The sequence below is a fragment of the Haemaphysalis longicornis genome, unplaced genomic scaffold (assembly GCF_048455015.1).
Source record: "Haemaphysalis longicornis isolate Haplotype H1 unplaced genomic scaffold, Haemaphysalis longicornis Haplotype H1 scaffold_1, whole genome shotgun sequence".
Lineage (NCBI taxonomy): Eukaryota > Metazoa > Arthropoda > Arachnida > Ixodida > Ixodidae > Haemaphysalis > Haemaphysalis longicornis.
Window position 1 is genome coordinate 154744511 of NW_027526203.1, and position 27885 is coordinate 154772395.

The window sequence follows — 27885 nt, forward strand, 5'->3', positions numbered from 1 at the left end:
CGCCGCCCGTGATCGCGCTCACCGCCAATAAGATGCTGCTGTAGCCGCCTCACCTTGCGAAGTAAGGGCAACAGTTGTGGTTGGTCTTCGGAGTATTTTCTGGCCAGATGACGAACGCGAGCTTCTCTGCGGGCCTTGTTGGAAATTGGGTGCATGTGGCGGGGAATGGGTGCTACCCGGATCTTGCACCGTATGTTCGGTGGGATCGGGTGCGGGGTGTTGTTGGAATCCGGGGGTTTTCTCCCCATAAGTCGGAGTACTCTCCTGCCTGGTGGTGTTAGGGACAGTCGGTTGAGTTGCGCCGTGTGCTGGGCTTCTAGAAGTTCTGAGAGGGTGTTATGTATGCCGAGTTATAGCAGTTTCTCGTTGCTGGTGTACGCAGGGAGTGCCAGTGCCGCTTTATACGTCTTGCGTATGAGTGTATCCAATCTGGCTTGTTCTTAAGGCTTGAGGGCCAGGAATGGTGTGGCCTACGTGAGCCTGCTGAGGAGTAGCGCTTGTACGACGTGGCATGTGTCCTGTTCTTTCATTCCAAAATTTTTGTTGCTGATGCGACGAATAAGGTGGGTGAGTTGGGCTATGGTTGTTTGCAGTTGAGGTAAGAGGGCCGTGCTGGACCCATCGTGGTGGAAAGGGACTCCCAATATTCTTAGAGTCTTGACTTGAGGTATGTTGACCGGAGATGGTTACTTGCGAGGCAGGCGTTGGGGGAGGTGGACGCCCGCAGCTGCAAGACTTCAACACAAGAAGGGCTGATTTGGAGGGTTCACGAGTCAGTCCTCTGGACTGGAGGTAGGAGATCGTGGTGTCAACTGCTTTCTATAGGGCATCTTGTCGGTGACCGCTCGATCCTTCTGTGGTCCATAGGGCTATATCATCAGCATAAAATGCATGCCAAAGGTGTGGTATGGACTCCAAGAGTGAAGCGAGAGGAAAAGGGGCTAATAGTAGGGGTGAAATTACCGACCCCTGGGGTGTCCCCTTGGCCGGAGTGTTGAAGGTGGGGGACGTATGTGGGCCGAGTCGGAGTGTTGCCGTCCGATTTGTGAGGAAGGTTCTGACGAAGTTGTATGTTTTAGCTCCACAGTTGGTGTTGATGAGGTTTTTCAGAATGGCTGCATGGGTGACGTTGTCAAAGGCCCCCTTTATGTCTAGGGCCAGTACGGTTTTGGGTGTCGAGCGACTGAGACGATCAATGACTTGCTCTTTTAGTTGTATAAGAACATCCTGCGTTGAGAGATTTTGACAAAAGCCAAACATGGTGAGGGGGAAAAGTTCTTGCTCTTCTAGGTAGGCGGTCAAGCGTTATGCACTAGGTGCTCAAAAAGTTTTCCAATGCACGATGTCAGTGAGATGGGGCGAAGCAATGTTGTGGAAATGGGCTTGGTGGGTTTTGGGATTAGGGTAATGTCAGAATGTTTCCACTCGGCCGGCAAGGTTCCCTGTTCCCAATGGTGATTGAACAGTTCTAGAAGTGAATCTTGAGCGTCATGGTCCAAGTTTCTGAGCAGTCGGTTGGTGATCCCGTCTCTACCCGGCGTTGTGTTTCGGGTGAGACGGGCTAGTGGTAGCTGGAACTCTGATTCTGTGAAAGAAGCATCCAATTCGCTATTGGGCTGCCCCGTGTATTCAGTTGAGATAGGGGACGGATGCGCTGTAGGGTGACCGAAGAGGTGGGTTTTAATAGCTTGGAGGAGTTCTGCGGGTGTAAGATCACTGTTTCTGATTAGTCGATGGATCTTGGTGTTGGTGATGTATCAGGATTTGGTGTTGCCGATGAGGTGCCGCAGTATATGCCACGTGCGTTTGGTACTGACAGTGCCCTTCAACTGGTCACAAAAAGAGCGCCCTTTTTGCTGTTGGAGTGTTTTGGCATAGTCTTGAGCTTGTTGGGTGAGCTGGGCTTTGCGCTTCCTTAATTTCTTGTTGTGGCGCTGGCGTTGCCATCCCTTGATGAGGCCTCCTGGGATGAGGCCTCCTCCCAGATGTGGAGGAGATGCGGGTCTGCGTCAGGGTTGGTGTCCGTGAGGGCTATTTCCTGTGCGTGTTTGCGTACAAGTTTGTTGACTGCTTCCGTCCATGCCGTGATGTCTTCCCCGATGGGTGGAAGCGGAGTGGGCTCAGATCTGAATTCGGGCCAGTTGGTGACTCTAGCCTTCCCCCTCCTGGTGGTAGAGTGGGCAACCGTAATTGTAACAAAGATTAAGTGGTGGTCGCTGCCTAATGTGTCCGGCAGGCGAGTCCACTGTACGTTTGGTGTGTTGGTCGCAAATGTGAGCTCGGGTGTCGTGTCCCGTGCCACACTTGTGCCCAGTCTGGTTGATTGGGTCAAATCGTTGTATAGTACTATAGTGCCTAGAATATACTGGCTAGTGTGCCGAGGGCCCGCTCTCTCCTATGGGGAGGTGTGGCGCCGTCTGCGATGGATGCCTACGGTGGCCGATTGGGGGCGCTCCTTATACGGACGCATGCCACCGCTGTCGCTCCGCCGTGGTTTTCCGTGTTGGTGCGTTTGGTTCGCTCGCTGCATTGGCTCATTTATTGGGGTCGGGCAAGAGACACTGTTCACCCACATGGTTGGCTGCCCTATCTTTCCCATTAAATTGACCTCTTTTATAACAGACATCGGATGTAGAAGATTGGTTATAAGGGACAAGTCATCCTTGAACTTCAATAAATAATCTCGCTTGTAACAGACAATTTAACTTCAGATGCAGTGCCACTAGTCACTAATTGCAGATGCTTCCATTCTGGAAACACAGGTGGACGACAGACGCCTGCAGTCGCTATTTATTATAACTTCAGCAAACACAAAGTGGTTCAGTCAGCTATGAAATGGCGATGAGAAGCCCTGCCAATGGAAATACAACTTACAGAAGTGGTTGAAGTGGTATCGTGGGTGTTTGGTTCTGGGTGGGTGCGCCTTCTTTGCCTACAGCATTGATTTGTTGATTGTAGGGTTTATTAGAGCGCCTCAGCATTTAATTTTGACCTCCTGGGGATCTTGTACGTGCACGGAAATCTCGAGCACTCGGGCGTTCTTGCTTTTCGCCTTCACCAGAAAAGCCGCCGCTGCGGCTGGGAATCGAACCGGCGTCCTCGTCTTTGCCTACACAGTTTCACTTTTATGCCGATGCCGTTGTGCAGCCGTTTATTGATTCGGCCGCTTGTGCCCTCAGCTCCAGATTATGGGAAGCGTCAAGAAGCCGTGAAAGGAAAGCACGTGTTTTGTTCTGCTGTGCACTAGCGGGTGCCGTTTAAATAAGGAAAATATGTCGCTCTTTAAAGCACCGACTGACCCTTCAGTGTTGTCAGAGTGGGCGAAGTGGATCAAGAGAGCGGACAGGAAGCTGACGCCAAATGCGGTAGTATGTGAAAAGCACTTTGGCGATAACTGCACTAAGCGTTCGTTCAAAATAACAGTGAACGGCGTTGTGGACGAGATCCCTCGCGACAAACTGCGGGTAAAATTGGATGCTGTCCCTATGCAGTATTCGAGGGATACCCGATGCACCTCATACCGAAGGTTGTATGGAAAACAAAGGCCAGAGACCTTTGTAAGCAGGAGCCGGTTGCGAAACGCCTCAGGGTGACCACCGAGACGCTGGACGAGGAGACGACTGAAAATGTGGCCGCACCTGAAGAAAACCACAGAAGCTTCGATCCTCCGGAACCCCTAGGAGAAAATCAGGCAGCACCACAAATACCGAGACTTAGTGAAGGTTGTCATCCTTTTTATTTGTGGATGAAGTTTGCAACAGCACCAGCTGAAGCGTTAACTTACAGGAAATGTGAGAAACTAGAATACGCATCACCCATTTGGGACCCTCGACAATCTTATCTTACACATGCCATCGTATCACTTCAAAGCCGGGCCGCTAGATTTATTCATTCTTCATACTCTTCCACTGTCAGTATACCTGGTTTGAAAGCAGAATCTGGTTTAACTGACCTAGCACTTCGCCGCCGTATTGCCAGCCTTTCTTTGTTCCACAAAATTTTTCATAGCCCTTTCCATGCCCCACCTTATATCATTCCCGCAACACACATATCTCACCGAACTAGCCATTCGCTTCAAGTTGCTTGGCCATGCACCCGGACCTCTACTTTTTCTGCCTCGTTTTTTCCTCATACAGCACCGGATTGGAACGGTTTTCCGAGTGAAATTGCAACCATTACCTGCCAATCATTCTTCATAGAAAGTATCAATAAGTTTTTCTCTGTTAAATCATTGGCTTCCAAGTTTGTTACTTTTGGTACCCACCCCTTGTGTAATACTCCCTCAAGAGTCTTTAAGGAAGTAAAATTGATTTGATTTTTGATTGTAGGGTTTAACGCGTCGACGCAACGCAGGCAATGAGGCGCGCCGTAGTGCAGATCCGGATTGTTTTTGACCACGTGGGGATCTTTAACGTGCGTCGAAATCCCGCACACACGGGCGTTTTCGCTTTTCGCCTTCATCAGAAAAGCGGCCGCCACGGCCGGGAGTCGAACCTGCGCCCTCGTGCTCAGCAGCACAACGCCTTAGCCACTGAGCCACCGCGGCGGGTAAAGAAATAAAATGAAATGTAATGAAATGTGAGACCCAGGCGAATGACTTCTCCCATCTTTGGTACTTATCATTTGTACGATGTTCAACTACCGTTCTATGGTGGAATAAACTCTGAAATGTAGAATTGTATTTATTGTTTATCGGCCAGGCGCAATGGCATGACAAAGCTGCATTCTGAGCGCTTACATTTCAAACATAGTGACATCGTTTAAATACACTCGTAAGCACACTAACGTACTCAGATGTCAACCGTGTGCTCAGGTGACAAGCCAGAGTTATTTTATGTGGGACAAAGATTGCGCATAAAGGCCCGTTCACACTTGCGACGAAAGGGACAGGAATTCCGCTGCTTTGTAGTGCGACAATCGGTTTTGTTGAATGGTCGGGACCAGTTTTCGTCGCGCGACAGAATTCCCATCGCTTTCACTCGCTTTCGTCGCAAGTAGGAATGGGCCGTAATGGAAAGCTCTGCCGCTGCCGTCTGCTACGCAGCGTGGAGGTAACCGCGCGATCTGCTCGGGCCGGACGAACGTGCACACTCCCGCACGGCAGCGCCCCAAGGGGCAGCCGGCCGCGTACATAGCTCCCGGCGCCCGTCTGGAGCCCGCCCTCGGCACACTAGCCAGTATATTCTAGGCACTATAATAGTACAAAGCCATGGTGCTGGGTGGCTTGTAGCAAAGCCGTGCCCTTTTTTGTGGCTTGTGCGTAGCCCCAGCCATGGTTTGGGGCGTTGAAATCTCAACTAGGAGGAGGGGGTCCTGCTTGGAGATCTTGCGCGCTTCATGAAGGAGGGTGTCGATTTCCTTGAGGGATGCGGATGGTGGGCTGTATATGTTAAGAATGTATATGCTTGGTTGAGAAGGGTGACTGGGGATAATTTCCACAAAGGTGTTGGCCACATCTTGAGGAAGATCGTGGGTGTGAGCGGGACTATTTTTATTTACCATGACGGCCGTTCGGTTTTGGGGGTCTTGCGAGAATAAGACGTAGTTTCGGAGGCGGGGGTTCGGGGTGTTTATCTCTTGTAGGGCGGCTGGGGGTTTTGGAGGATGTAGAGGCCAAATTGGTCTTTCTTGCTGTTGTACGATCTGCAGTTCCATTGGTAGATGTTGAGGGTCGGTGCTGGGGCAGAAGTCATTACGAAAGACTAGATGGGGGTCGCGGGGAGGCTGCCGTCGTCATATGGATGGAGGTCCGCTTTTCGTGATGAAGCTAGCGATTGGGTCGCGGCTGGTGAGAGGGCGGAGATTGCCTTTTCCAGTTTCAGCTGACGTGTTGTAAGTGCATCCACTGCGGCGTGTAGTGGGGAGGTTGCTTTGGACAGGGCTTTTGTAATAGTGTCCAGTAGAGTGTTGAAACGCTCATTGAGCTGCTCGGGCTCGGGGGACGGGAGAACCGGGAGGGGGGAGGAGGTGAGTTTGTTTACTTTTTCTGTGAGGGCATCTAGGCGTGCCTGAAATCCTTTTTGTTGCTGGGAGAATTTGCCTAGGAAAGCTGTGATGTAGGGGGGGTAGGGAGGGTTGTTGTGGGACATAGTTGAGTTGAAGAGATTGTGAGGGAGCAGTGGGAGTGCCACGTACGGCCGCTGACCAGCTCACCTGGGCCGTGGGTAGTGGAGGATCCGGGATTCCAGCAGGGGGTGCCTGGTGCCGCTGCTGCTGCTGTTGTAGATGGGCCTGGAACTGGGCAGGTTGTTGCTTTCGGCCTCGTTGTGGTGGCAGGGTGGGAAGATGCCTTTTGGGGCACTCTTTGCTGGCAGTGGTGTGTCACTGTGGTTGGTCACAGAGTTTGCACTTTGGGAGACAGGTGTGGTCTGGTGGGGGGCTAGCAGCACCACACTTGAAACAGTTTGTGGACTCGGGGTGGGGGCACACGTCCCGGCGGTGGCCCACTTCCCCGCACTGTTGGCACACTTGCGCCTCCCGCCTGTAGAGGCAGCAGCGAATGAGTTCGCACCCGACTTTCATGTAGAAAGGTACTCTGGTTCCATTGAAGGTCAGGAGGGCTGAAGATGTCCGGCCCAGTAGCCTTGCATGAATTAGGTAAGGCTTATTGGCAGCAGTCAGTTGGAGTAGGGCGTCATTGTTGATGTCTTCGGGCAGGCCGTGGATTATACCTCGGGAAGTCCTGGGAGGGGGCTTCATGTAGGCAGTGCTTTCGAAGCTGGTTTGGCCGAGAGTGATCGTTGTTATTTGTGAGAGGACGGTGGCGATATCGGGGTCTGGGGTGCCGGCTACGACGAGATTCTGCGCCGGTTGGGCTTGGATGGTCGTGTTCCAGGAACTGCGGCTGTGGGAGACCGCTTGAGGTGGTCAAACCTTGTACGATGTCTCACGTGGCCCAAGCTCCAACTTGCAGGCCCGTTCTTGGTCGATAGACGGAGATGTAATGCGAGTCGGGAAGGCGGGGAGGTGGAATGGCACATGCAGCACGTGACGCTTGGCTGCAGAGTTGCTGTTCGGCGTTGTTGAATTCTCGGCTCGGGCTTTGTGGAGAGCTTAGCGGGTTCGCGGTGCGATCACCTCGGTCCATGTGTTGGGTGAATGGATCGTCCGCTGGATTCGTCGTACTCCATGGCTGCTGGTGGTATTCCGGAGCTCGCCATCGTGGTCGGTCGGTGATGAGCCTCGGCAGGGAGGCCCGTACCGTCAGGCCTGAAGACGAGGCCTAGCCGGGCTGCCGGCGTGGTCGGGAAAGTAGTCAGCAGACATCTCCTCCTTAGGGCTATTGCTGTTCTCGTTCTCCGATGCCTCAGGCCCCTCCATAGCAGCTCGTTTTTCTGCAGAGGTGCTTCGCAAGGTTCGGGGGAGCTCGTCATCGGACCCATCGTTCGCACTCGTGTCCTCCACGGGGTCGCGTGACTTGCCCTTGTGGCGTGGCCTCTTTGTCCTGGTCGGTTTGGGTGCCTCCTTGACGTGTCATCACCTCAGACGCAGCCTCTTCGGCTTGCTCCTCCATCATCGCAGTGACACCAGGGGCCGACTGTTCCTACCACTCCTTACGCACTGTGCCTAGAGGATCGGCATTCTCACCATCCCCTACAGTCTCCAGACTGCCTTGGCCGGGGTTAGAGCTCTGTTCCTCAGCAGAACCTACTGGAGTGCCTGCCGGTCCTGCGGTGGCTGCTGGGTTGCCATCACGAACGACCGGAGAGTCGACTCCGAGACAGCGTGGTTGCCGCTGCACTTGGCACAAGGCTCCTCACACAGCTCGTGGCCGAAACTCTCGCAGCGCTTGCATTTTGGCATCGTGCATGCAGCCGCACGGTGGCCAGGAAAGCCACACCAGATGCAAAGGCGCACCACACGCTCATACTCACACTGGCCCGGGAACCTACCAACTGGGATTAGGTTTGGAATGGCCTTATTCACGTCAACACGCATTCTTGGAAAGCCCGACCACATGCCTGGCAATCCGGACACACTCTCCTTGGAGCAACTGTGCACTTGCCCGTAAGCCCGTAGAGCACGGCACAAAGCTTCGTCCGGCTGATCGTGTGGGTAGTGCAACACCCTCACTATCTTCGCCTGAGATCCACAATACTCGTAGCGAACTTCCTGGTCACGAACAGTGACTGCCAGTGTTGTGGAACGGGCATCCCCATTCTATTCCAATTCCATTCCAAGGAATTAGAACTTGTTGTGTTTACATTCCTTTCAATTCCTTGGAATGGCAGAAGTTAGCCCATTCCCACTCATGGAATGGCTGGGAAGTTCAGTTACATTCCTTTAATTCCTCAATGTAAAAACTACCTGAGGAGTTCTATCGAGTTAATGAGGAACTCAACATGAATCTGACACTATCATACAAGCTGAAAACTGCGCAAGTACAGTTAAACCTGGATGTAACGAACCTCTGTGTAGCGAATTCCTTGATTTAACGAAGTTTTTCAATTCCCCATTGCCACCCGCATTGAAGCCCATGTGTTTGCGATCTCTACGTAACGAAACGTCGCGGTGGTTAACCTTGATATAACGAAGTCGGCGAGCTGATCAGTCCTTGTTTTCTGCACTTTTACTCAAAAATCGGCTGGAGAAATGAGCTAATTTAGCGAATACTAGCACCACCGTAAGGAGCCAGCAGCAATGAAAACGCCTGGAATCGCCTTAACACGAAATTCGTCATGATGATACTGATGATGATGATGAACGGTGGGGCTAGCACCATCTGGTGGCTAACGTAGCAGTCACTTCTGGTTTTGCTTGTGTAGCGTGACACCACACCAGCTAGAAAAAGTAACTACCCTTCACGCTATTGTTTTTTTACCCGCACCGCTAACTACCGTGCGTTTCCACGTGTGAGTGCGGTTTCGGTTCCAGACTTAAGTTCTGAGGTGCTAGGCAATCCTGTCGGCGTGTATTCGCTCGTCTCAACTTCTATCTGTGGTATCGGTTCGTCGGTGATGAGTGCTGCTGCTAGAAACCGAAAAGTTGTGTCTTTTCAAGAAAAGGGCCCAATTTTAAATGGCGTCTCCGCTGGCGAGAAATCAGAATGTTTCCGCCTGGTACAGTATCCCAGCTCACACCCTCTCAACAATCTTTAGGGCGGTAAACAGCATCAAGTTCGCAAAGAGGCACCCTTTCAGCAAAAGTTTGGTTCTTGTGACTTCAGTGATACTTAAGTTACGTTTGTTAATACGGAGTTAAGTGACCTTGCTTCTTTGGAGTGCCGTGTAGTAGTGCTCGAGCTCGTGCCAAAATAGGAGGCACAACTCACGCAGTCTTTTTTTTTTTTGCGGTGAAATAAATCCATGAAGGGTGAGTTTACCTTCACTGATTTCTCGCATTTCGGCTTCGTTTCTGCTTCATTTCCGCGAGCCTTAATTCGAAACCTGCATGTAACGAAAACCTGGATGTAACGAAAAATTGCGAACTTTTGTCACCTTCGTTACATCCAGGTTTAACTGTATGCAAAATGTCTCACTTGTCACCGAAGTTGGGAAGTGGTCGCAGGTTGGTTACATAGCTCTTGCAGAACAACTGCCCAATGCGAAAAATTACCCTCCCTTCCTAACGAAAGTAAAGAGAAGCGCGAAAGCTTAACTCTCACTTTGGCGCCGTAATGACTTCCCCATCCGAAAATATCGTTTTTCTGTTAGCTATATGTCTACCCGACAATCAATATGTTCTTACACTATTTCAGTCCGCCTCCGTCAGTTATCTTTGGAAAAATGCAGCAAGTATGAAGCGAGCGACACGTTGGACGAGATCCCCAGTGCGCCACAGAACTAGCGTCCCGTCGCAGCTAAGATGTGAGCGAAACGGCTCTTGAAGCCCAACAGGCAAGCTGACAGACACACGTAGTAGAAGTGGGTGCAACGTTCACGACTTGCGAGCAGTGACGTAAGGCGAGATGTCCGCCAGCACGCGCCACATAGCGGATGATAGCGGATGAGTGCCTGAACTAAGCGTCCCTACCCTTCCCATTGAAAAGCGCGCGACGCGTCAGGCAATGTTTATACAGACGGCGTTGGTCAAGCAATGATGTGGGATCTTCAGATTTCAGTTCGGACGACGAAGCTCCGGTTCAGGTGTCTCGCACTTCAACAAGCGCTGGCAGGTTATTTCGTTGTGACTCCGCGCTCAATTTATAAACAAAACGTGCTTCTTATCTGACGACTGAGGTTTTGATTTTGTGTTTAGGGTCTCGACTACATATGGCCAGGATATTTTGCCAAATGCACCGCGCCGTATCGCGCTGTTACCTTCAAGATAACCTGGCGCTCGTGTCAGAATAACGCTGCAGGGTTCAGGTGCGACGCTTCTCGAGAGCGCTGAATTTTTTTCAGTTTTTTACCACCGAGCTGATAAGGATTTTGTGCGAGAACACAAAAGAGTATACTTGGATGCACATTTTACAGAGACTCACTCACCCTTGAGTGCCTTCGCGGTGTGGTACAGCCGTCAGTTCCGCTAGGTTGACGGGCCCTCAAAAATCCAAAACGTGGTGTGCACTGTTGATTTATATATTGAATCATAGCCAACGAACGTAGGAACAATTTGTATATCTTAAAATTCGTGGAATAATTTTTAGTCTCGGTAAACTTGCCGATTTGTGTTTTTCGTATACTTTTCTTGGGGGCTTTTTTTTGATTACTTGACGAATAAACTGTAAGTAATTGTACTTTTAACAAAACTGCTGCTTTGTGTTTGGAAGAGCAATGTATAAGCTACAATTTCATGCATAGCAAGGCTAAGTGTGTCCAGTAGCTCAAAAGAAAAAAAAAACGTTTTGTGGAAGCACTCAAAATCGGCTGTTTTTCCGCCGTAACGAAAGAGTTAAAGTGGGTCCAACTTTCGCATAAAGTGCGTCAAACCTTCAAACACCCAAACTGCAAGCGAATAACAAACCCATGCGGCGATTTTTCGTGCACTAACTAAACCAACTATGAGTGATCTAAACGTACACCGTTACGTGGTTTATGAGGTAACTGTATACCTTCTACTCCTTCGTGATCGACGCGTGTTGTCTTATTTTGAACCATTCATTTTTTGCGATTTTTATGTAAGGTTTTTGACACAATGGAAGCCCAGTTTCAGAGAAAGAGAGCGAGAGAGACTTATTTTGCGGTCCCCGGTTTCACGCCCGCGCCGTGTGTGTTAGGCCTTAGACCTTTTCGGTCGAGCAACCCGTCTAAGGGGGAATGTATTATTTTCTGGCAGAATGCGATCAGTGCCACTAAAAAAGCTTTCGCTTTGAAAAGGGACACTGCCCCTTTTTGCATAATAGGTAGCGGGATCCCACAACTTATGATAGTATCTGCATGTTGGCATGTTTTAACGGTTAGTTCTCGTGTGACGCAAGATGAAGGAGTATTACGTTGATGTCTGCCTTTTCTGTTTTGGTGCGCAGTCTGGCGTGCTATCTCACTATCTGCTTTGCATACCCCATCATACCAGCGTAATTGGTATGCTGTGAATAACTCACAGGCATGTCGCGCGGAGCTTGCTGTCATGTTCACGCATTCCAAATGTTTACTTGAGTGATTTGATGGTGATGATGATGGTTGGGTTTTATTGGCGCAAGGCCGACTACGGGCAAAGAGCGCCAAAGAAGAAGTTACTGAATTGTGATGAGACCGTACATACTAAAACATTTGACTAAAAGTAAAAGTGATGCTAAACAATAGACAATGGAGATGGCTGGTGTATAGGGCCAGGGTGATTATACGTGATATGACAAGAGCTGCAGAAAGTTCACCTCAGCTAAAAACACTTGAGTGATTTCAAGTGAATTGACAGCATTAATCACTAATGCTACTGTACCAACATGAGAGATGGGAGGGCAGCGGCACAAAACACTGTTGACAGTTTTTGAATTCACCGTAGAGAAGTTGCCACCACTTTCACGTTGACCTCCATTGCACTTGTTTATTGCCCTGCACTACCTCAGTCCAATCCGATCCCTTCAATGCAGAACATAATTTATGAATTCATTTAAAGGGACAGAACCATATCGGGACGGGAGCCCTGTCAAAATTAAGAAGTATGGTCAGGCAGTTTGTTTCCATGAACGCGCACCCAATATGCATGAGGACCTCATCCAAATTTTGAAGTGAGACCTTCCTTCCTGAATAGTGATTATGCTCCAACTTTCAAGCCGATGACTAAGGCTTCAGTAATCAGGTACTTTTTTTGTACCCAGGCTTGCGCAAAGGCCGCGTGGACACAGGCACAGCAACCAAACCACGAACAAGCTTGGCGCAACTGGAGGAGAGGGCCACACATTTGGATCGAAGCAAAGCACGCTGTCGCACTTCTGAGAGCTGGCAAAGCACTCGCAAAAGAGAGTGCTATTGGAGCCAAAACTGTTAGAAACAAATGCCTTTCAGCAGCTGTGTGTTCTGCATTGTCATCTAGTGTGATCGTATCTCCCAGCTGCCTACTACTGTAGCTGCCGTAGCATAGTGGGGAGGTAGAAAGCTCAGTAACATATCCGAAGCTCGTTTATGGCAGGTGCCAAGTACGCAAATCCCTCACCCGCAATTTTCTTTTTGCTGCCTTGGTTTTGATGTGCTGGAGCCCCGGGGCTCCGCTGTTGCACATGGACAGACTGTCGACAGGTTGGCGCCGTATTCCCGGGAGGTGCCTACCCGGGCGGCTTACAGGGCCATTCATTGCGCGCCAGATACGGAGGATTAAAGGAGGACGCCAAGCAGACTCGTTGTTTCATGTTGCATGCACGAACACTTTGTATCGTTAGCTACAAGATTTCGCAGCATCAGCTTGCGCTTAGAAACACCGTAGCTTCGGATGTGCGCCGTTCGTATCTCCCCCCTTTGATTCTCGGTCAGCTCGGTAGACACGCCGGTCAGCTATTGGTGCCAGGGACGGTTGTGCAGAGAAAGCTGTACCTCAAAAAGCCTGCTGAAGCTTGGAGAGCTGACCTAATGGCGTTACCGGCCAGACACGCTTGTGCTACTCGAAGTTCACTTTCAGTTACTTGCGATGCCGGGTATGCATTGTCGTTCTCGTAGCCGATGCTCCTTTTGAGATCTACCGTCGCAGTCATCGCCACAGACTGAAGTAGCCGGAAGGCACCAGCAAATGTGCCGTCGTCGTCTAAATATCCCCATTCCATACTAGGCAAGAGGCGCTTAATTCTATTCTCATTCCATTCTTCCAAGCATTGTCCTCATTCCATTCCCATTACATTCCGGCATCTCGAAAAGGTGGAATGAATTTGGAGTCGTTCCAATTCCGGAGTGGTAACCCTTCAACATGGGTGACTACAGGGTTGTTCAAAAAGCGTTTGACTGCACTCTTATTCTTGAAGAAGATTTCGAAATGGCTTGTTCCAAAATCTTGAGTTCTTGCCTCAAAAACACCTGCACGAGAATCTTCGTAAGTTCTCCGTTCGTCACCCCCTTCCCGAGCCGAGTGTAAAACATAAAAGGCCTAAGCCGCATGTCCTGGGCTCCCATGGTGATCGCGAAGGCACAGAGGATAAACTCCTACCAGAAACACGCGCCTGGTAAACAAAGAACTCTCACGACTCGCCCTTCGATGACTGTGGCTTGCTGGATCCAACCAGGAAAGAAATGGGCGGGACACAGAACACTGCAAACATAGCACAAGCAAGCCTACAGCACCACTTCACATGCTGGCACCCTTTCTTGCAGGGCATCAATGTGCAATGCACCCTGTGGGCCGGGCTGCCTTCAACCAGCCTTGCCAGCGTGTCCCGCCACCATGTCCAGCTTGGCTGCCTAGCACTGTGGCATTGTCCAGACCCTGCACAAGATTTGCTACAAGGTATGGGTCTGGCAAGGGAAAAGAGTCAAGCACTGCATTCATCCTCAAGGTTTTTGTGGGCAGGGCTGTGTGACTAGTGGTTAGGTCTGTGTGTTATGTCAGGTTCTTAGTCGAAGCGAATACAGAAAAAAACCTGGGATAACTACATTTATATACCGGTCAACCCACGACAGACAACAAGAGTTCAACTACCGGAAAGAATGCAGTGCACGGCTTACAGTTTCACGAGTCCAGTCTCGTCGCACCGTCAGTCCGGTTGTGGCGTGGTGGTGGCGGTATGGGCCAGTGGCGGCACGGCTTAGTTGGTGGGGGCCTGATCACGCATGAAGGTTCCCTGTGGTGAACCGTGTTGTGGGCTCTCGAGGTAGCAGCAACCGTGGCCCTTGTGGACCCACGGTCGACCCCTCCCAGAGCTAGAGTTGGTCACTGGCTGACGGTAGGTGCGGACGTCACCTGTCGAGGACCGCTGCTATGTGCTCGGGTCCGAACGCCAGACAGCGATCACCCAGCATTCCACACACGTCTTCTTCCTCTTCCCCGTGATTGTATCCCTTCGTCGTTGCTGGCATGTTATCGTTGGCTGCTTGGCAAGACGACGATGTTTGGAGACTACGATGATGTTCAGGGTGTTTGGAGCATACCCCGTGGAGCGCGTATTCATTATCGTTTTCACTTTACTTCACCTCGGGACAGGTATCAACTAACAATCTGTTAAGCACTGCCTTGATACCAAGAATTTATTTCTTCATTATTGAAAATAACATCCCTCTAGTATGCGTGTTGTAATAGTTTTTTTGACGTGTGGAACAGAATGACAAATCAAATTCGAAGCCTTTGCTGTGTTGGTGTCGCTCACATTTTTTTTTTGTCTTTGTCAACGTTTTCTTGCCTCCTTCCGCACATTTCTTTTTTACTGGAAATGAGCGCCCAACAATGAGTTGCGAAAAAATAAGCAGACAGTTATGTGCCATGATGGGCAGGTCATTGTCTGCACCAGTGTTGCGGAATGGGCGTCCCCATTCCATTCCAATTCCATTCCGGGGAATTACAAGTTGCCTAAATTCCATTCATTTTAATTCCTCGGAATGCCGGAATATCGCTCATTCCCACTCCGGGAATTGCCGGGCAGTTCAATTCCATTCCTCTAATTCCTCAACGTTTTATCGGGTGATTATCAAGTTTCCAATGAACCGACCATTAAGCTGGTGTTATCACATACGTTAGAACTGCTAAAATACGCAAAACACGTAACCAAGGTCGAGTGATAGTGGCTTTGTGGCATATCTCGTTCAGTGCAATCACCCTACTAATTCCCACAGGGGCAGTTCTCCGGGTAGTTATTATAGTATTTGCATGGTCAGCACGTCTTTACCAGTTGTGATGTTTTAATATTGTTTAAGTGTGAATGTGTTAATGCTAACGTGACGACATGTTCTATTTTGTGCTGACAAAAGTATGGTTGAAGAAGACATTATATTCCTTAAGCAGTTAACACGCGTATGGAGCGGTCGTGAGCATGGTTAGAACTATAATTTTGTTAACGAGGAACAGAATCTCCGGATCTGGTGGTATCAGTTGGAAGAATTACCGCTCGAGCACCTTGCCCTGCCTTTGCACCAATTACGGATCACGGGCCGCACAGGTCGTCAGCACTCACGCATGTCAAGCGCGCCTTGAAAGCACGGATAGTTTCAGAACTTCCTGTGTTTGCGTGTGCGCAGGTATGCAATGTTTCCCTTGCTGAAATGCTTAGTTACGTGCGTCAGGTATCATCCACTGCGCACGAGCGGAAGTTCAGGCTGTGCTTAGAGTATGCGCGACCTTTGTATGGGTGTCTCGATGAGAACCAATGCGCAGGGAGAATTCTTTTTTCTCTCGTTAGTGTATACTGGGATAGTGCATTGGTTCGTATACTAATCTTCGTCTTGTTTTTTTTTCTTTTAGAAATTTGGAGATTGTTCACACTTTAGCACCACACAACCTTCGGCTCTAGCTAACTAAAGAAGGACTTAGAGAGTGCGTTGAGGCCTTGGACTCAGCAAAACTGAGTCCAAGGCCTGCGTAATTAATTGTATAACCGAGGCCTGTATAACTAATTTGAGGAGTTGCATGCAGTGGAGTAGCAATGAAGGTTCCCCCAAGTGTCCTCTGGTCTGGGCGATCAACCGAAAGAAAAGATGTAAAGAAAAATGATAACGATAATAATAGAAGGACACGTTCGGAAGCCGGTCAGTCTAGTGTTGTGGAAATCCCTACGCCAGAAAAAAGTGCGTAGGTGTCCTCGTTGATATATTGTAGGGTTTAACGCGCCGACGCAACGCAGGAGGCGCGCCGTAGTGGAAGGCTCCGGAATAATTTTGACCACCTTAGGCCGAAATCTCGTACACACGGGTGTTTTTGCTTTTCGCCTCCATCAGGAAAGCGGCCGCCACGGCCGGGAATCGAAGCGCGACCTCGTGCTCAGCAGCGCAATTAGGTCTCCTCGTGAATTTTATGTTACAATAAAGGTCTCAAGCTGCCGTGAAAGGTCAAAAAAAGTATATTTTAGTTTCATGCATCAAAATTACGTAACAAAATGGTGTGAGCCAAATGGGCGATTCGCCGTTCAGTTCTGAAAACACGAAGTATAAATGACGGCTGCTTCAACGATCAGTTCTAAAAACAAAAAAAAGTAAACTAATACAGTTGCCTTCTGCTTGTGTGTTGCGCTTGACAAACGAGCTGCTTAAAAGAGGTGTTTGAGAGCCGGTTTCGCTTCGCTGTATGTCACTAAAAGAGATGCCGTGGAAAACACGCGTTCCACGTCAGCTGACTTCACATTTACAACGGAAACTGCCCTGGCGAGTCGGGCAAGCAAGGGAAAGTGGCTAGCGTTCGCTTTACGCTAGGTCGGAACTGTTTAAGAACAAAGCTCGCAGCGTGCAGCTTGCAGGCGCAGGCGTGACCGCAGTTCCTATCACATGGGCTCTCCTGTTTCGGGTGGATTCTCGAACCAATATTTTAGGCCTTCGTAGACGGTGCTTCGGGCAAAGGCGTCCGAGTGTCTAGACAGGAGGGCCAGTATTGCAAAACGTCCTGGGGGAGGAGGGGGGGCGCGAAGAGAGATGGGGCGTAAGCTGATATGCGAGAGAGAGAGAGAGAGAGATAGGAAACTTTATTAAACTGAGCTTGTCTTTAGCGTGAGAAGTTGGTGGTCGTTATTATCAGCCCAACGACGACCGAGGCGGCCCTTGCGATCAGGGAGGTCTGTACCTCCCTGTCGTGGGAGGCCAGTGCTTCTCTCCACTGCTCAGCTGTGGTTATTCGGGGATAGGGGTTTTGGGGGCAGGCCCACAGAATGTGGGGTAGGGTGGCTGGGGTTGTGCAGAGGGTGCAGTTCGGGGATGGGACTTGTGTTGGGTGGATTAGGTGCAGGCGGGTTGGGTGTAAGTATGTGTTTGTTTGTATGAGCCTCCAGTCTTGCTCTTGGGCTGTTGTGAGTTCCAGGTGCGGGGGTGCTAGCTTTCGGCGGCAGAGGCGAAAGCTATATCGATATTCCGTAATATCGGTATAGTTAAGTAGACTGTCTCTGGATGACCTTGCCCCGTGGGATGGGTCGAGCGCCACTCCAGCTCGGAGGGTAAGATCTCCAGCCTGAGAGTGTGCGGTTTCGTTCCCTTCCTGTACCGCGTGGGCCGGTGTCCAGAGTATGTCTACTGGGGTGAGGGGGGATTCTTCTTTTCGCAGTGAACACAAGGACCGCGCCAGCGTCCCGATGACGGCAAGGTTGGATGAAATCACCAACGGTTCTGGACGCAAAAAAACAAAAGTGAAGCGTGGGGAGACAGCTGGCAGCCGGGGCGAAGGCGCCGCCAAGGTAAAAAATCACAAGGCGAAGTTGGTGGGAGAGATAGGGGGAGATGCCACCGCGGTAGTTCCCCATGACGGATACCAACGGCTTGGAGCTGCGTTTATTAGGCGGAGAATCGCGACGAACTTCGTAGCAGCGCTGTATTCAAGGACATAATTGTAGTATAATTGCTGCTTATAAATATACCGTTCTTGTAATCAGCCAATCGATTTTAACAGTACTGAGTTATTGTTAAATTCATTGATTGATTGATTGTAGGGTTTTAACGCGCCGACGCAACGCAGGCGATGAGGCGCGCCGTAGTGGAGGGCTCCGGATTAATTTTGACCACCTGGGGATCTTTAACGTGCGCCGAAATCTCGTACACACGGGCGTTTTTGCTTTTCGCCTCCATCAGAAAAGCGGCCGCCGCGGCCGGGAATCGAACCCGCGACCTCGTGCTCAGTAGCGCAACGCCTTAGCCACTGAGCCACCGCGGCGGTATTGTTAAATTCAAGGCTCCGGCTTACTAATGTTTCAACTTGGGCTGGTGGGATCTTTTGCGTATTTTTGCATATTTTGATAAAAAACAGCGCGTAGAAGGAAAAGTGCGCTTTATTTTGGGAAACATACATGTAATTCCATTCCCATTCCATTCCGGGCAAAAGGCGCTTAATTCCATTCCCATTCCATTCCTTCAAGTATTGTCGCCATTCAATTCCCATTCCATTCCGGGGTCGCGAAAATGTGGAATGATTCCGGATTCATTCCAATTCCGGACTGGTAATTCTGCAACACTGGTCTGCACCCTCGTTATCTGGGAAATCTCCGTCTGAAACGTCGCTATAGGCCATCTTTTTTAAGAGCCTCTCGGCCGCCTTTTATTCATCCTTTTTCCATACCTGCCAGGTTTCCTGAATTTTCATGGTTTTGTACGATTGTACGACCGAAACAAAAATCTCCAGAAAACGCACCAGTCTTTGGCGAAATCTTTTTCCCAGTCTGGCCACAATGCGCCGGAGGTATACCTGAACCCGACACCAATCAGCATCGTTATCAGTGAAGTGCTTAAAAAGCGTAGTCGCCCATGCGCAGACGGTGAACCTGTTTGTCCCATTGTTAGTTTACTGTTGATGGAAGCGCAGCGCCACCGCCGCTTTCATTTACGCACAAGCACGGCCGTTCTGGACGGCAGTTCTGAAGATTTAGCCAGTCTCCAGTTGTGTAGCTTGTTGTTAGTTTAGACGAAAGAACAAAACAGTTCAGCTCCTGCTGTTTTGTATTGCGCTTGCACTACTATTTCCAGGACTTTCTGAAAGAGGTGGCGGCAGCCACGTCGAATACTTAGGTGGTGTAGCTTGTTTGTAGTTTGGACAAAGAAACCATTCATTTCCTGCTATGTTGTAAGTAAATAAAAAAAGGTCTGTAAGGTTACCCATTCTGTTGTTGCTACAACCCCTCCCCGGTCAGATCTCCCTAATGCCATCCCGGCAAACCTGGCAGGTATGCTTTTTCCTCTCAATTGCACGATTCTGGTTGCCTGAAATGCAATTCTGTGTCTGTAGAACAAAACAGCCTTGAAATAAGCTTCTTGTAATGAGCGAGTCAACATGCATGGAAAACATTAACTCGGCCGTGATGCCCACAAGCGTGGACGCAAATTTGACAGTGCTTGGCAATGAAAAGCTATTCCCAGCCCCAAAGAATACGTGCCAATGAACCCTGTGACGGTGGTTGGAAAGCGGAGCTGCACACGACAGCCACAATTACACATGCGACGTCACTTGAACTCGCACACGTGGCTCTACAAAGAGTGAAACCGGAGACAAGTGAACTGCTCCCACAGCCTTTATTACTTCAAAGAGATTTTCTTTGCTAAGCTTGAAGCAATGCATCATTCATGAATGGTGTTTGGTTGAGTTGTCTCACTTTATCTGCCACCATCTGATAATGTGTCATTACAGGAACTTAATGACCTTGTTGAGCAACTGCCTGCACCATTTGTTATTATGGGGGACTGTAATGCCCATCAGTGCCTGTGGGAGGTGACAAAATCGACAGCTGGGGAAAACAAATCGAACAGTGGTTGATGAATAACAGTCTTTTTGTGTTCAATAATGCAGGGGTGAGACAGCTGCGCATATTGCGCAGTTTTGATACAAATTGGTTTTCCTGCGCCGGACTGCTCCAAAAGCTTGAAAATTGCAAAAATTGCGCCAAACTGCTCCAAAACAGTCTAAGAGCCGAGGCTTTTAACTCTTCTTCAGTTTCAGTGGAGAAAAATGCTTACTGACGACATGATTTTCCTGAAATGGTGCTGTTCGTAAAGGTTTAATTGACTGATCATTCAATAAAAAAACCCACATTGTCCCCGAGATAGTTCGTTTGAAAGTCACAATGTAGGTTTGCACATGTTATATTCTGTGCATTTTCAAAGTTTTCCCATCGAAAAACATTGCAAAGTCCTGTAGAACAAATATGTACTGAGGCGACAAACTACTTGTGCAAGTGGATGAAAAAACGACAATTTTTGGAGCGACGTATCTCCGGAACGACGTTAGTGGGCGCCGCCATCTTTGTGTGGTGAAGATTCGGAAATATGGCCGCCTGGCGAAGCAGTTGGTCGTGGTTCAGGCAGAGTGCTGTTTGCCGTTTTTACTGTGGTTGTGGTTATGGTGGTGGCTGGGTCTACATTTAATCGTTTGATCTGTTGCGGAAAGTTGCATGACTCGAAAGATGGGAGAGTTCAAAAAACAACGTGGTGCCCGCGAATTCGCCGTGTTTCGGCCTTGAGTGTGAGGTGCAGTGCGTGCTTGAAGTGAAATTTCTGACTCATTGTGGTGTTATAAAACGCTCAGTTATTGCTGCCTTGTGAGCGGCGGGAATGGGACGATTGGCAATGCAGAAGTGGCGGCGCAGGCTACATCGCTGCAAAATGTTCAAGCAGTGTCCGATTGCGGGACGGGCTATTATTGCAAGCTAGTAATATTGCAATGGTTCATCTATCTGAAGTGAAATTTAATGCCGAAAGGGAGGTAGCTAAACATACCAACGTTACTCAAATTACGATCGTAGTGAACGTGCACTGTGGGAATTGAAATGGGAGGGCTGGGGAGGGGGAGGGGGAATGGAGGGGGTGGTGGATGGTGCGCCGACTGTCACGTCACTTTGCGCAAGCTTTGCCTTGGCTCTACACTTGTGCTTAAAGCCGAGTCTGGGATTACAAAAATAATAATTTCGGCACGATTGCTTAGTTTTTTAATTTGATATTTTCAATGGAGCTCCACGCTATCTATGCATAGAGCCTAGGAATTTAAAAATGGTTTGTAAAAAGTTATTGCAGTTTGTACCTTGTGATACTTTCGTAGAAAATCGTTTTTGAAAGGCTGTTCCAGTGTTATGTACGTTCAAAACTGAATAAAAAGTGCACTCCCCACCCAAAGTAGCCAAAAATTTGATTTTTGAGGCTTCCAAGGTAACATAAGATAAACGTTGTTCTTCTGCTCCAAAATCGAGATTTTGCTGCTCCAAAATGTGGCAACCCTAATCTTATCACTGTAACATGTTATTTTAATTTTTGTGACCGCACATTTTCTGAGTTCGCTAGCTTGGTGCCTGTTTTCACTTGCGTTTGTATTGCTTTTACTTTTAAAGTGCCTCTCTAAGCCTTTTAACCAGGTAGTGAAAAACTATAGATACATTATCTCAGACTTCTCGCCACCAGGAACATCGCTCCCGGAATGTTGAGTGGGTGAAAAAGCATAACATGTTTCTTTTTCTTTTTGATCAAAGTACCCCCTCGGAATGAAAATTCTTACTTTTACAGCACTACAACTTGACCATTTTTTAAGAATTTGTTATAAAAAAAAAAAAAACTTTTCTTAAGGGCTGAACTCCAGATTCATGTCTGCTGCATGCAAAATGTGAAAAGACGCTACAATTTGCGGATATGGAGTGGTAGAAGGAAGCTTTCTGTATTGTAGCATCACGATTACAACAATCTGGAGGGAGCTATTTTGTGGGAAATCAAAATCAAACCGTCGTCGTTATATTGCGGCAGAAGCCGCAGAAGAACGGCGAAGCTACCACTGTCGTAGACGATCACAAACCAAAAAACAACTTTTATTCAGAGGTATGCATATATATACAGAAGTCACCTGGTGGCAAATAAAGACAACATAAACCGAATCGAAACCGAAACTGAAACACTACATATTCCCCTCCTTAAAAGAACAATGTTAGTAATTGTTAGTGGATTAGTAATAGTTAGAGAAGTATTAGTACGAAAATACATAATATTTACAAATATTTACAACCACACATGGCATGTGCGCTTCACAATAATGCCTGATGTACAACTCTGCAGCATACATTCGACGACTGCTACATAACGAACCAATTCAGGAACCAAAAAACACTTGCAGAACCACTGAAACGTCTGCACAAAGTCCACGTAGCACTCAAGTTGTGTCACTGTTCCAGTCTACACACAAACACACCAGCTACACACGGTCCCTGTATCGATCCGGAGGTCTTCTGTTCCTCGGAGGCTGGACCCGACGTTGAGGTACTGGGTGCTTCGACGCAGCTGGCGCTGAAGCTTGTAGTGTGGGCGTAGCTGGTGAAGCTTCGGACTGCGCTATTGAGGAGCGATCCTCGGGTCGCTCAGGCGCCGAAGGCGGGGTTGCAGGTTTGGAGGTTGCAGCGGGGTTGCAGCGTTATGATGCGGATACCACCTGGCTGATGGCGCAGGTACCTTAGATAACTTCGAAGCGTTCCAAGTTCGTCCATCGTCAAGTTGGAACGTTGACGGGCCTTGTTGGTGGACAACCTTCTGTGGGTGGCTAAATGCGAGGTCGCCCTTAGCGGATATTGCGGGTTTCTTAATTCGCACAAAATCACCAACTGACACTGTTGTCTTCTTCGCGGCCCTGCGACGGTCTGTGTACTTTTTGCCGTACCCTTGTTTGCTCTTCACGCGTTGGCGTAGACGATAGAGTTCGGAAGCAGGATCGCTGAAGAAGGTTGGTGATGGGTGGCCCACAACGTCAAGACGTGTTCTCGGTAGCCGCCCGTGTAGGACAACGGATGGTGCAACCCCCGTAGTGGCATGTGGCGTGCTGCGATATATAGCCAAATAGTCTGTTACCGCTTGACGAAGCGGACACTGCTCTAACATTGCAACCTGCACGAAATCCTCGAAGACACGGTTGAACCGCTCTACAAGTCCGTTCGCTTGAGGGTAGTAAACGGAAGAGTGCACGAGGCGGATGGCGCGATCATTGAGGAACTTTGTGAACTCCACAGAGGCAAACTGGGGCCCATTGTCGCATACTATCACGGCCGGGTAACCCTCACGGGAGAACACCGAAAGCCAAAAGTTTATGACGGTGCGGGATGACACTTCACTGCAGAATTGAACTTCTGGCCATTTCGAAAAGTAGTCGATGAGTGTAATGGCGTATCTGCAGTCGTGCGGTGCTCTCTGCAGGGGGCCGACGATGTCAACGGCCAGCTTCTCCCATGAGCCTTCTGGCATGGGTACTGGCTGCAAGGGAGTAGCAACAGTCTTCGCACTTTTGTCAGCCATCTGACATATTCTGCAGTTCTGGATGGAAAGTTCCACCTGTCTATCCATGCCTGGCCACCAGAACCTTTCTCTTAGTCGAGCTTTTGTCCGAACTATACCCGGGTGAGCTTCGTGGGCAGCAGCGATTACTTGCGGCGTGAGAAACGAAGGAACGACGATTCGTTCTCCGCGCAGGAGCAAGTTGTCAACGACCAACAATTCTCTGCGCACCAAGAAGAAAGGCTGAAGTTCACTTGAGAGCGTCTTATGTGCAGGCCAAGATGTGGCGACAGAAGTCGCGACTTGCTCCAACATGCAGTCTTCAGAAGGGCCTGTTGAAACTGCTCCTTGGTGAGGCAAGGTAATTCAACAAAGGACACAACCTTCTCGATTGAAGCATCTTCCTGCGGAGACGGAACTGGAAGGCGGGAAAGGGCATCTGCCACCTGGTTTTCGGACCCTTTCCGAAGTGGCTTTGAAGTATATGATTAACAACAATAAGTACACCGTAAGCCTCTGCCGTAAAGATACTTGTATTACTATTGAGAGTTCTAGTGACATTAATGCAGAGGCGGTTCGGTGGAGGTGGGAACTGCTGCGGTTTCCTCCATCTCCATCTCCGGGCCCTCACGTGTGCTTCGGGCCAATGGAGAGGAGGAAACAGTGGGTGCAGCAGCAACCCCACTGGACGTGGATGCCACCACAGCCGCTGCTGTTTCAGCGAGCAGCGCGGTGGTGGGTTGGGCCGCCGGAGGCAACCCGGGGGGGTTGCCTCCGGCAACCAAGTCCGACTCGCGGTACTGGGTCCCCGCCGAAACAATACTCCTCTCCGCCCCCGGCGAGCTGCTTCGGCGTACCTCCCCAGGGGCAAAGAGGCGATCCTCTTTCGCGCCTCTGGGAAGGTGATGTTTTCTGTTACCTTTATGTTTATTTTTTTCTTTTCAAGTTGAAACTTCTCGCATTTTCGGGAATATGCCGCGTGTGGGCCCTACAGTTCATGCAAAGGAGTTGTTGTGATCTGCAATTATCTGTGGGATGGTCATGTTGGGCGCACTTAGCACAGGTTATTTGGCCCCTACACGAGTTTTTACCATGCCCGAACCACTGGCACTTGAAATAGCGCCGCGGGTTCGGGATATACGCTCGAACGAAGCGTACAGCGCACCGGATGAAGCCTGCATTTATAGGATCTGGAAGAGTGGGTTGGTCAAATGTGAGGATTATGTGCCCAGGGGGTATTTCCTTGTCATCTCTTCTGATGGTAATATGCCGAACAGCCGTCACACCTTGGTTTCGCAGACCTTCAAGGAGGTCGGCCTGTCTTGTTTGCCAGATCTGGCTCCTAAATCTGGCTCCATTGCCTGGTAAACAAACAAAGAGCCCGTCCGCCGGAGCTTGACATGGGCTCCGACGGCCACCGTTCGAGGTTTCTACCCTTCACATCACAACACATCGCCACGGTTGGATCCTGTTTATGTTTGGGGGCTTGGGGTCCGCGGTGTCGCCAACGCCGTCACCAAGATTGCTCATGGTGCCCTGTGCAGGGCGAACTCTAAACAATCGCTGGTGCGACCCCAGTGCTGCTTGGTTGGACGAAGAGGACATGGGATGCCCTGCCAACAGAAGAGCAGTTGGTTGCAGTCAGTGCAAGGCAGAAAAAACCCCAACATCGTTGGGTAGATCATAAAATGCATCTTTCAGGGAAACTGCATTGCAATGGAATGGTTGCAAAACGAACATGTCAGAACTGACCCTACAGTATATGGGTATATGATAAAATGCATCTTTCAGAGAAACTCTGTTGCGGCTTACCACTTCAAAACGCTGTGCAGGGCAAGCTGCTGGTCCGACCTTGGTGCTTCTCATCTGGATGATGGATGCTTGGGCTGGCCTGAGGACAGGAAAGCAGTATTTGCAAAAATGGCAAGGCAGAACTGACCGTTTTTTATTTGGGTATGTAATAAGATATATCATTCAGAGAAACTGTGTTGCAGCTTACGCTCAAAATGCAGCACTCTGGACATTCGCTGGTGCAAGCCCTGCGGCTCCTTGACCGGATGTTTAACGAATGCGCTAGCAGCTGAAGAAGGGCAGATGGCTGCAATCAATGCAAGGGAGAAAGTACCCCAAAGTTATCACGTACATCATAAAACAAATCATGCAGAGCAAATGTATTGCAGCTTACCTCTAGAAGCGGTAAACTCTGGAGAGTAGCTGGTGCAGACCACGGTGCTAATTTGCTGTATGAAGGGTCTATTGGTTAGCCTGCTGACAGACAGACAATTGTTTGCAATCAGTACAAAGCAGAAAAGACCCCAAAATCGTTGGGTTGATCATATAAAATTCATCATTTGGGGAAACTGCGTCGCCGCTTACCAGTAGCAATCCTTGCCCACTCGCGAGTTGCTGGAAGCGTAACCCTTGCTCCATGGCTGGATCATGAATTCAAGTGTTGGCCTGAAGACACAAAGGCAATGGTTGAAAAACGAACAATTCAGAACTGACCCTTCAGTATCTGGGTAAATGATAAAATGCATCACTCAGAGAAACTCTGTGGTGGCTTACCACTTGAAAATGCTGCCCAGTGAAAGTCCCTTTTCTGGCCGTGGTGCTTCTTGGCAGGATGATGGTTGCTTGGGGTGGCCTGAGGACAGGCAGGGAGTGGTTGCGAAAATTGCAAGGCAGAACTGACCCTTTAATATTCGAATATATAATAAGATATATCATTCAGAGAAACTGTTTTGCAGCTTACACTGAAAATGCAGCACTCTGGACATTCGCTGGTGCAAACCATGCGGCTCCTTATCTTGATATTGAAAGTCTGGGCTGGCAGCTGAGAGAAGGGCTGTTTGCCTAAATCAGTGCAAGGCAGATCATACCCCACAGTTATCACGTACATCATAAAATAAATCATGCGGAGCAATTGTATTGCAGCTCACCTCTAGAAGCATTGAACTGTGGGCAGTAGCCGGTGCAGACCACGGTGCTAAATTGCTGTATGATGGATCCAAGGGTTACCCTGCTGAAAGAAAGGCAGTTGGTAGCAATTAGTACGAAGCATTGAAGACCCCACAGTCTTTAGGTAGACCATAAAATGCATCATTCGGGGAAACTGCATTGCCGCTTAGCACTAGCAATCCTTGCACACTCGACAGTCGCTGCAACCGTCCCCCGTGCTGCATGGCTGGATCATGAATTGAAGTGGTGGCGTGAAGACACGAAGGGAATGGTTGCAAAACGAACATGTCAGAACTGACCCTACAGTATATGGGTATATGATAAAATGCATCTTTCAGAGAAACTCTGTTCCGGCTTACCACTTCACAACGCTGTGCAGTGCAAGCCGCTGGTCCGACCTTTGTGCTTCTCATCTGGATAATGGATGCTTGGGCTGGCCTGAGGACAGGAAAGCAGTATCTGCAAAAATGGCAAGGCAGAACTGACCGTTTTTTATTTGGGTATGTAATAAGATATATCATTCAGAGAAACTGTGTTGCAGCTTACACTCAAAATGCAGCACTCTGGACATTCGCTGGTGCAAACCCTGCGGCTCCTTGACTGGTTGTTTAACGAATGCGCTAGCAGCTGAAGAAGGGCAGATGGCTGCAATCAATGCAAGGGAGAAAGTACCCCAAAGTTATCACGTACATCATAAAACAAATCATGCAGAGCAAATGTATTGCAGCTTACCTCTAAAAGCAGTAAACTCTGGAGAGTAGCTAATGCAGACCAAGGTGCTAATTTGCTGTATGATGGGTCTATTGGTTAGCCTGCTGACAGACAGACAATTGTTTGCAATCAGTGCAAAGCAGAAAAGACACCAAAATCGTTGGGTAGATCATATAAAATTGATCATTCGGGGAAACTGCTTCGCCGCTTACCAGTAGCAATCCTTGCCCACTCACGAGTTGCTGGAAGCGTAACCCTTGCTCCATGGCTGGATCATGAATTCAAGTGTTGGCCTGAAGACACAAAGGCAATGGTTGCAAAACGAACAATTCAGAACTGACCCTTCAGTAACTGGGTAAATGATAAAATGCATCACTCAGAGAAACTCTGTGGCGGCTTACCACTTGAAAATGCTGCCCAGTGAAAGTCCCTTTTCTGGCTGTGGTGCTTCTTGGCAGGATGATGGTTGTGTCGCGACCGGTGCAGTGACAACCAGCCACGACAGCGTTTGGGCTCGAACTGATTTTTATTCCTCCAGCACGAGCGCACGTGAGCGTGCGCCTCGTGGTTCCACCTTCGTCGTCGTCGTCGTCTGGGCACGGTGGACACGCGCCGCTACAGGGCTCCCCCCCGTAGAGCCGGAGGCCATTGTTGAAGACCACGTGACAGCTTTGGACGGTTGATGGTGCAAAGTTCTGGGCATGGTTGTTGAGACGGGGAAGGTCTGGCTGGGTCGGAGAGAGGCGAGGTATGCAGGCTTTTCCCGGTCAGCGGCGACGACGTCTTGGCGTCCGTTGATGTCGAGGGTGAACGTCTTGGGGTGCCGCTCGATGACGCGGTATGGGCCATCGAAAGCGGGAGTGAGGGGTCGACGGGCAGCGTCGTGGCGCACGAACACGTGAGTTCAGGAAGAAAGGTCCTGGCTCACGAAGACGGAGTGGTCGCTGCGTTGTCGAGGAAGGACAGGCCGGATTTGCTCGAAAAGGCGACGAAGGTCAGCCACGTAACC

The 27885-nt window shown here is 49.5% G+C and overlaps 1 protein-coding gene across 27 annotated transcripts in view; it reads left to right on the forward strand.

The window, feature by feature from the left end:
* LOC144138109 (uncharacterized) overlaps positions 1 to 27885 on the forward strand; it is a 118391-nt gene that overhangs the window by 16359 nt on the left and 74147 nt on the right. For 17 of the 27 annotated variants that reach the window (XM_077670236.1, XM_077670245.1, XM_077670352.1 and 14 more), the window contains exon 3: positions 13677 to 13809. In XM_077670236.1, coding sequence (XP_077526362.1) covers positions 13677 to 13809 — 133 coding nt within the window. Of the gene's footprint in view, positions 1 to 13676; positions 13810 to 17514; positions 17666 to 25039; positions 25161 to 26503; positions 26666 to 27885 lie in introns of all 27 variants that reach the window. The other 10 variants (XM_077670285.1, XM_077670277.1, XM_077670318.1 and 7 more) reach the window with 6 other exon arrangements.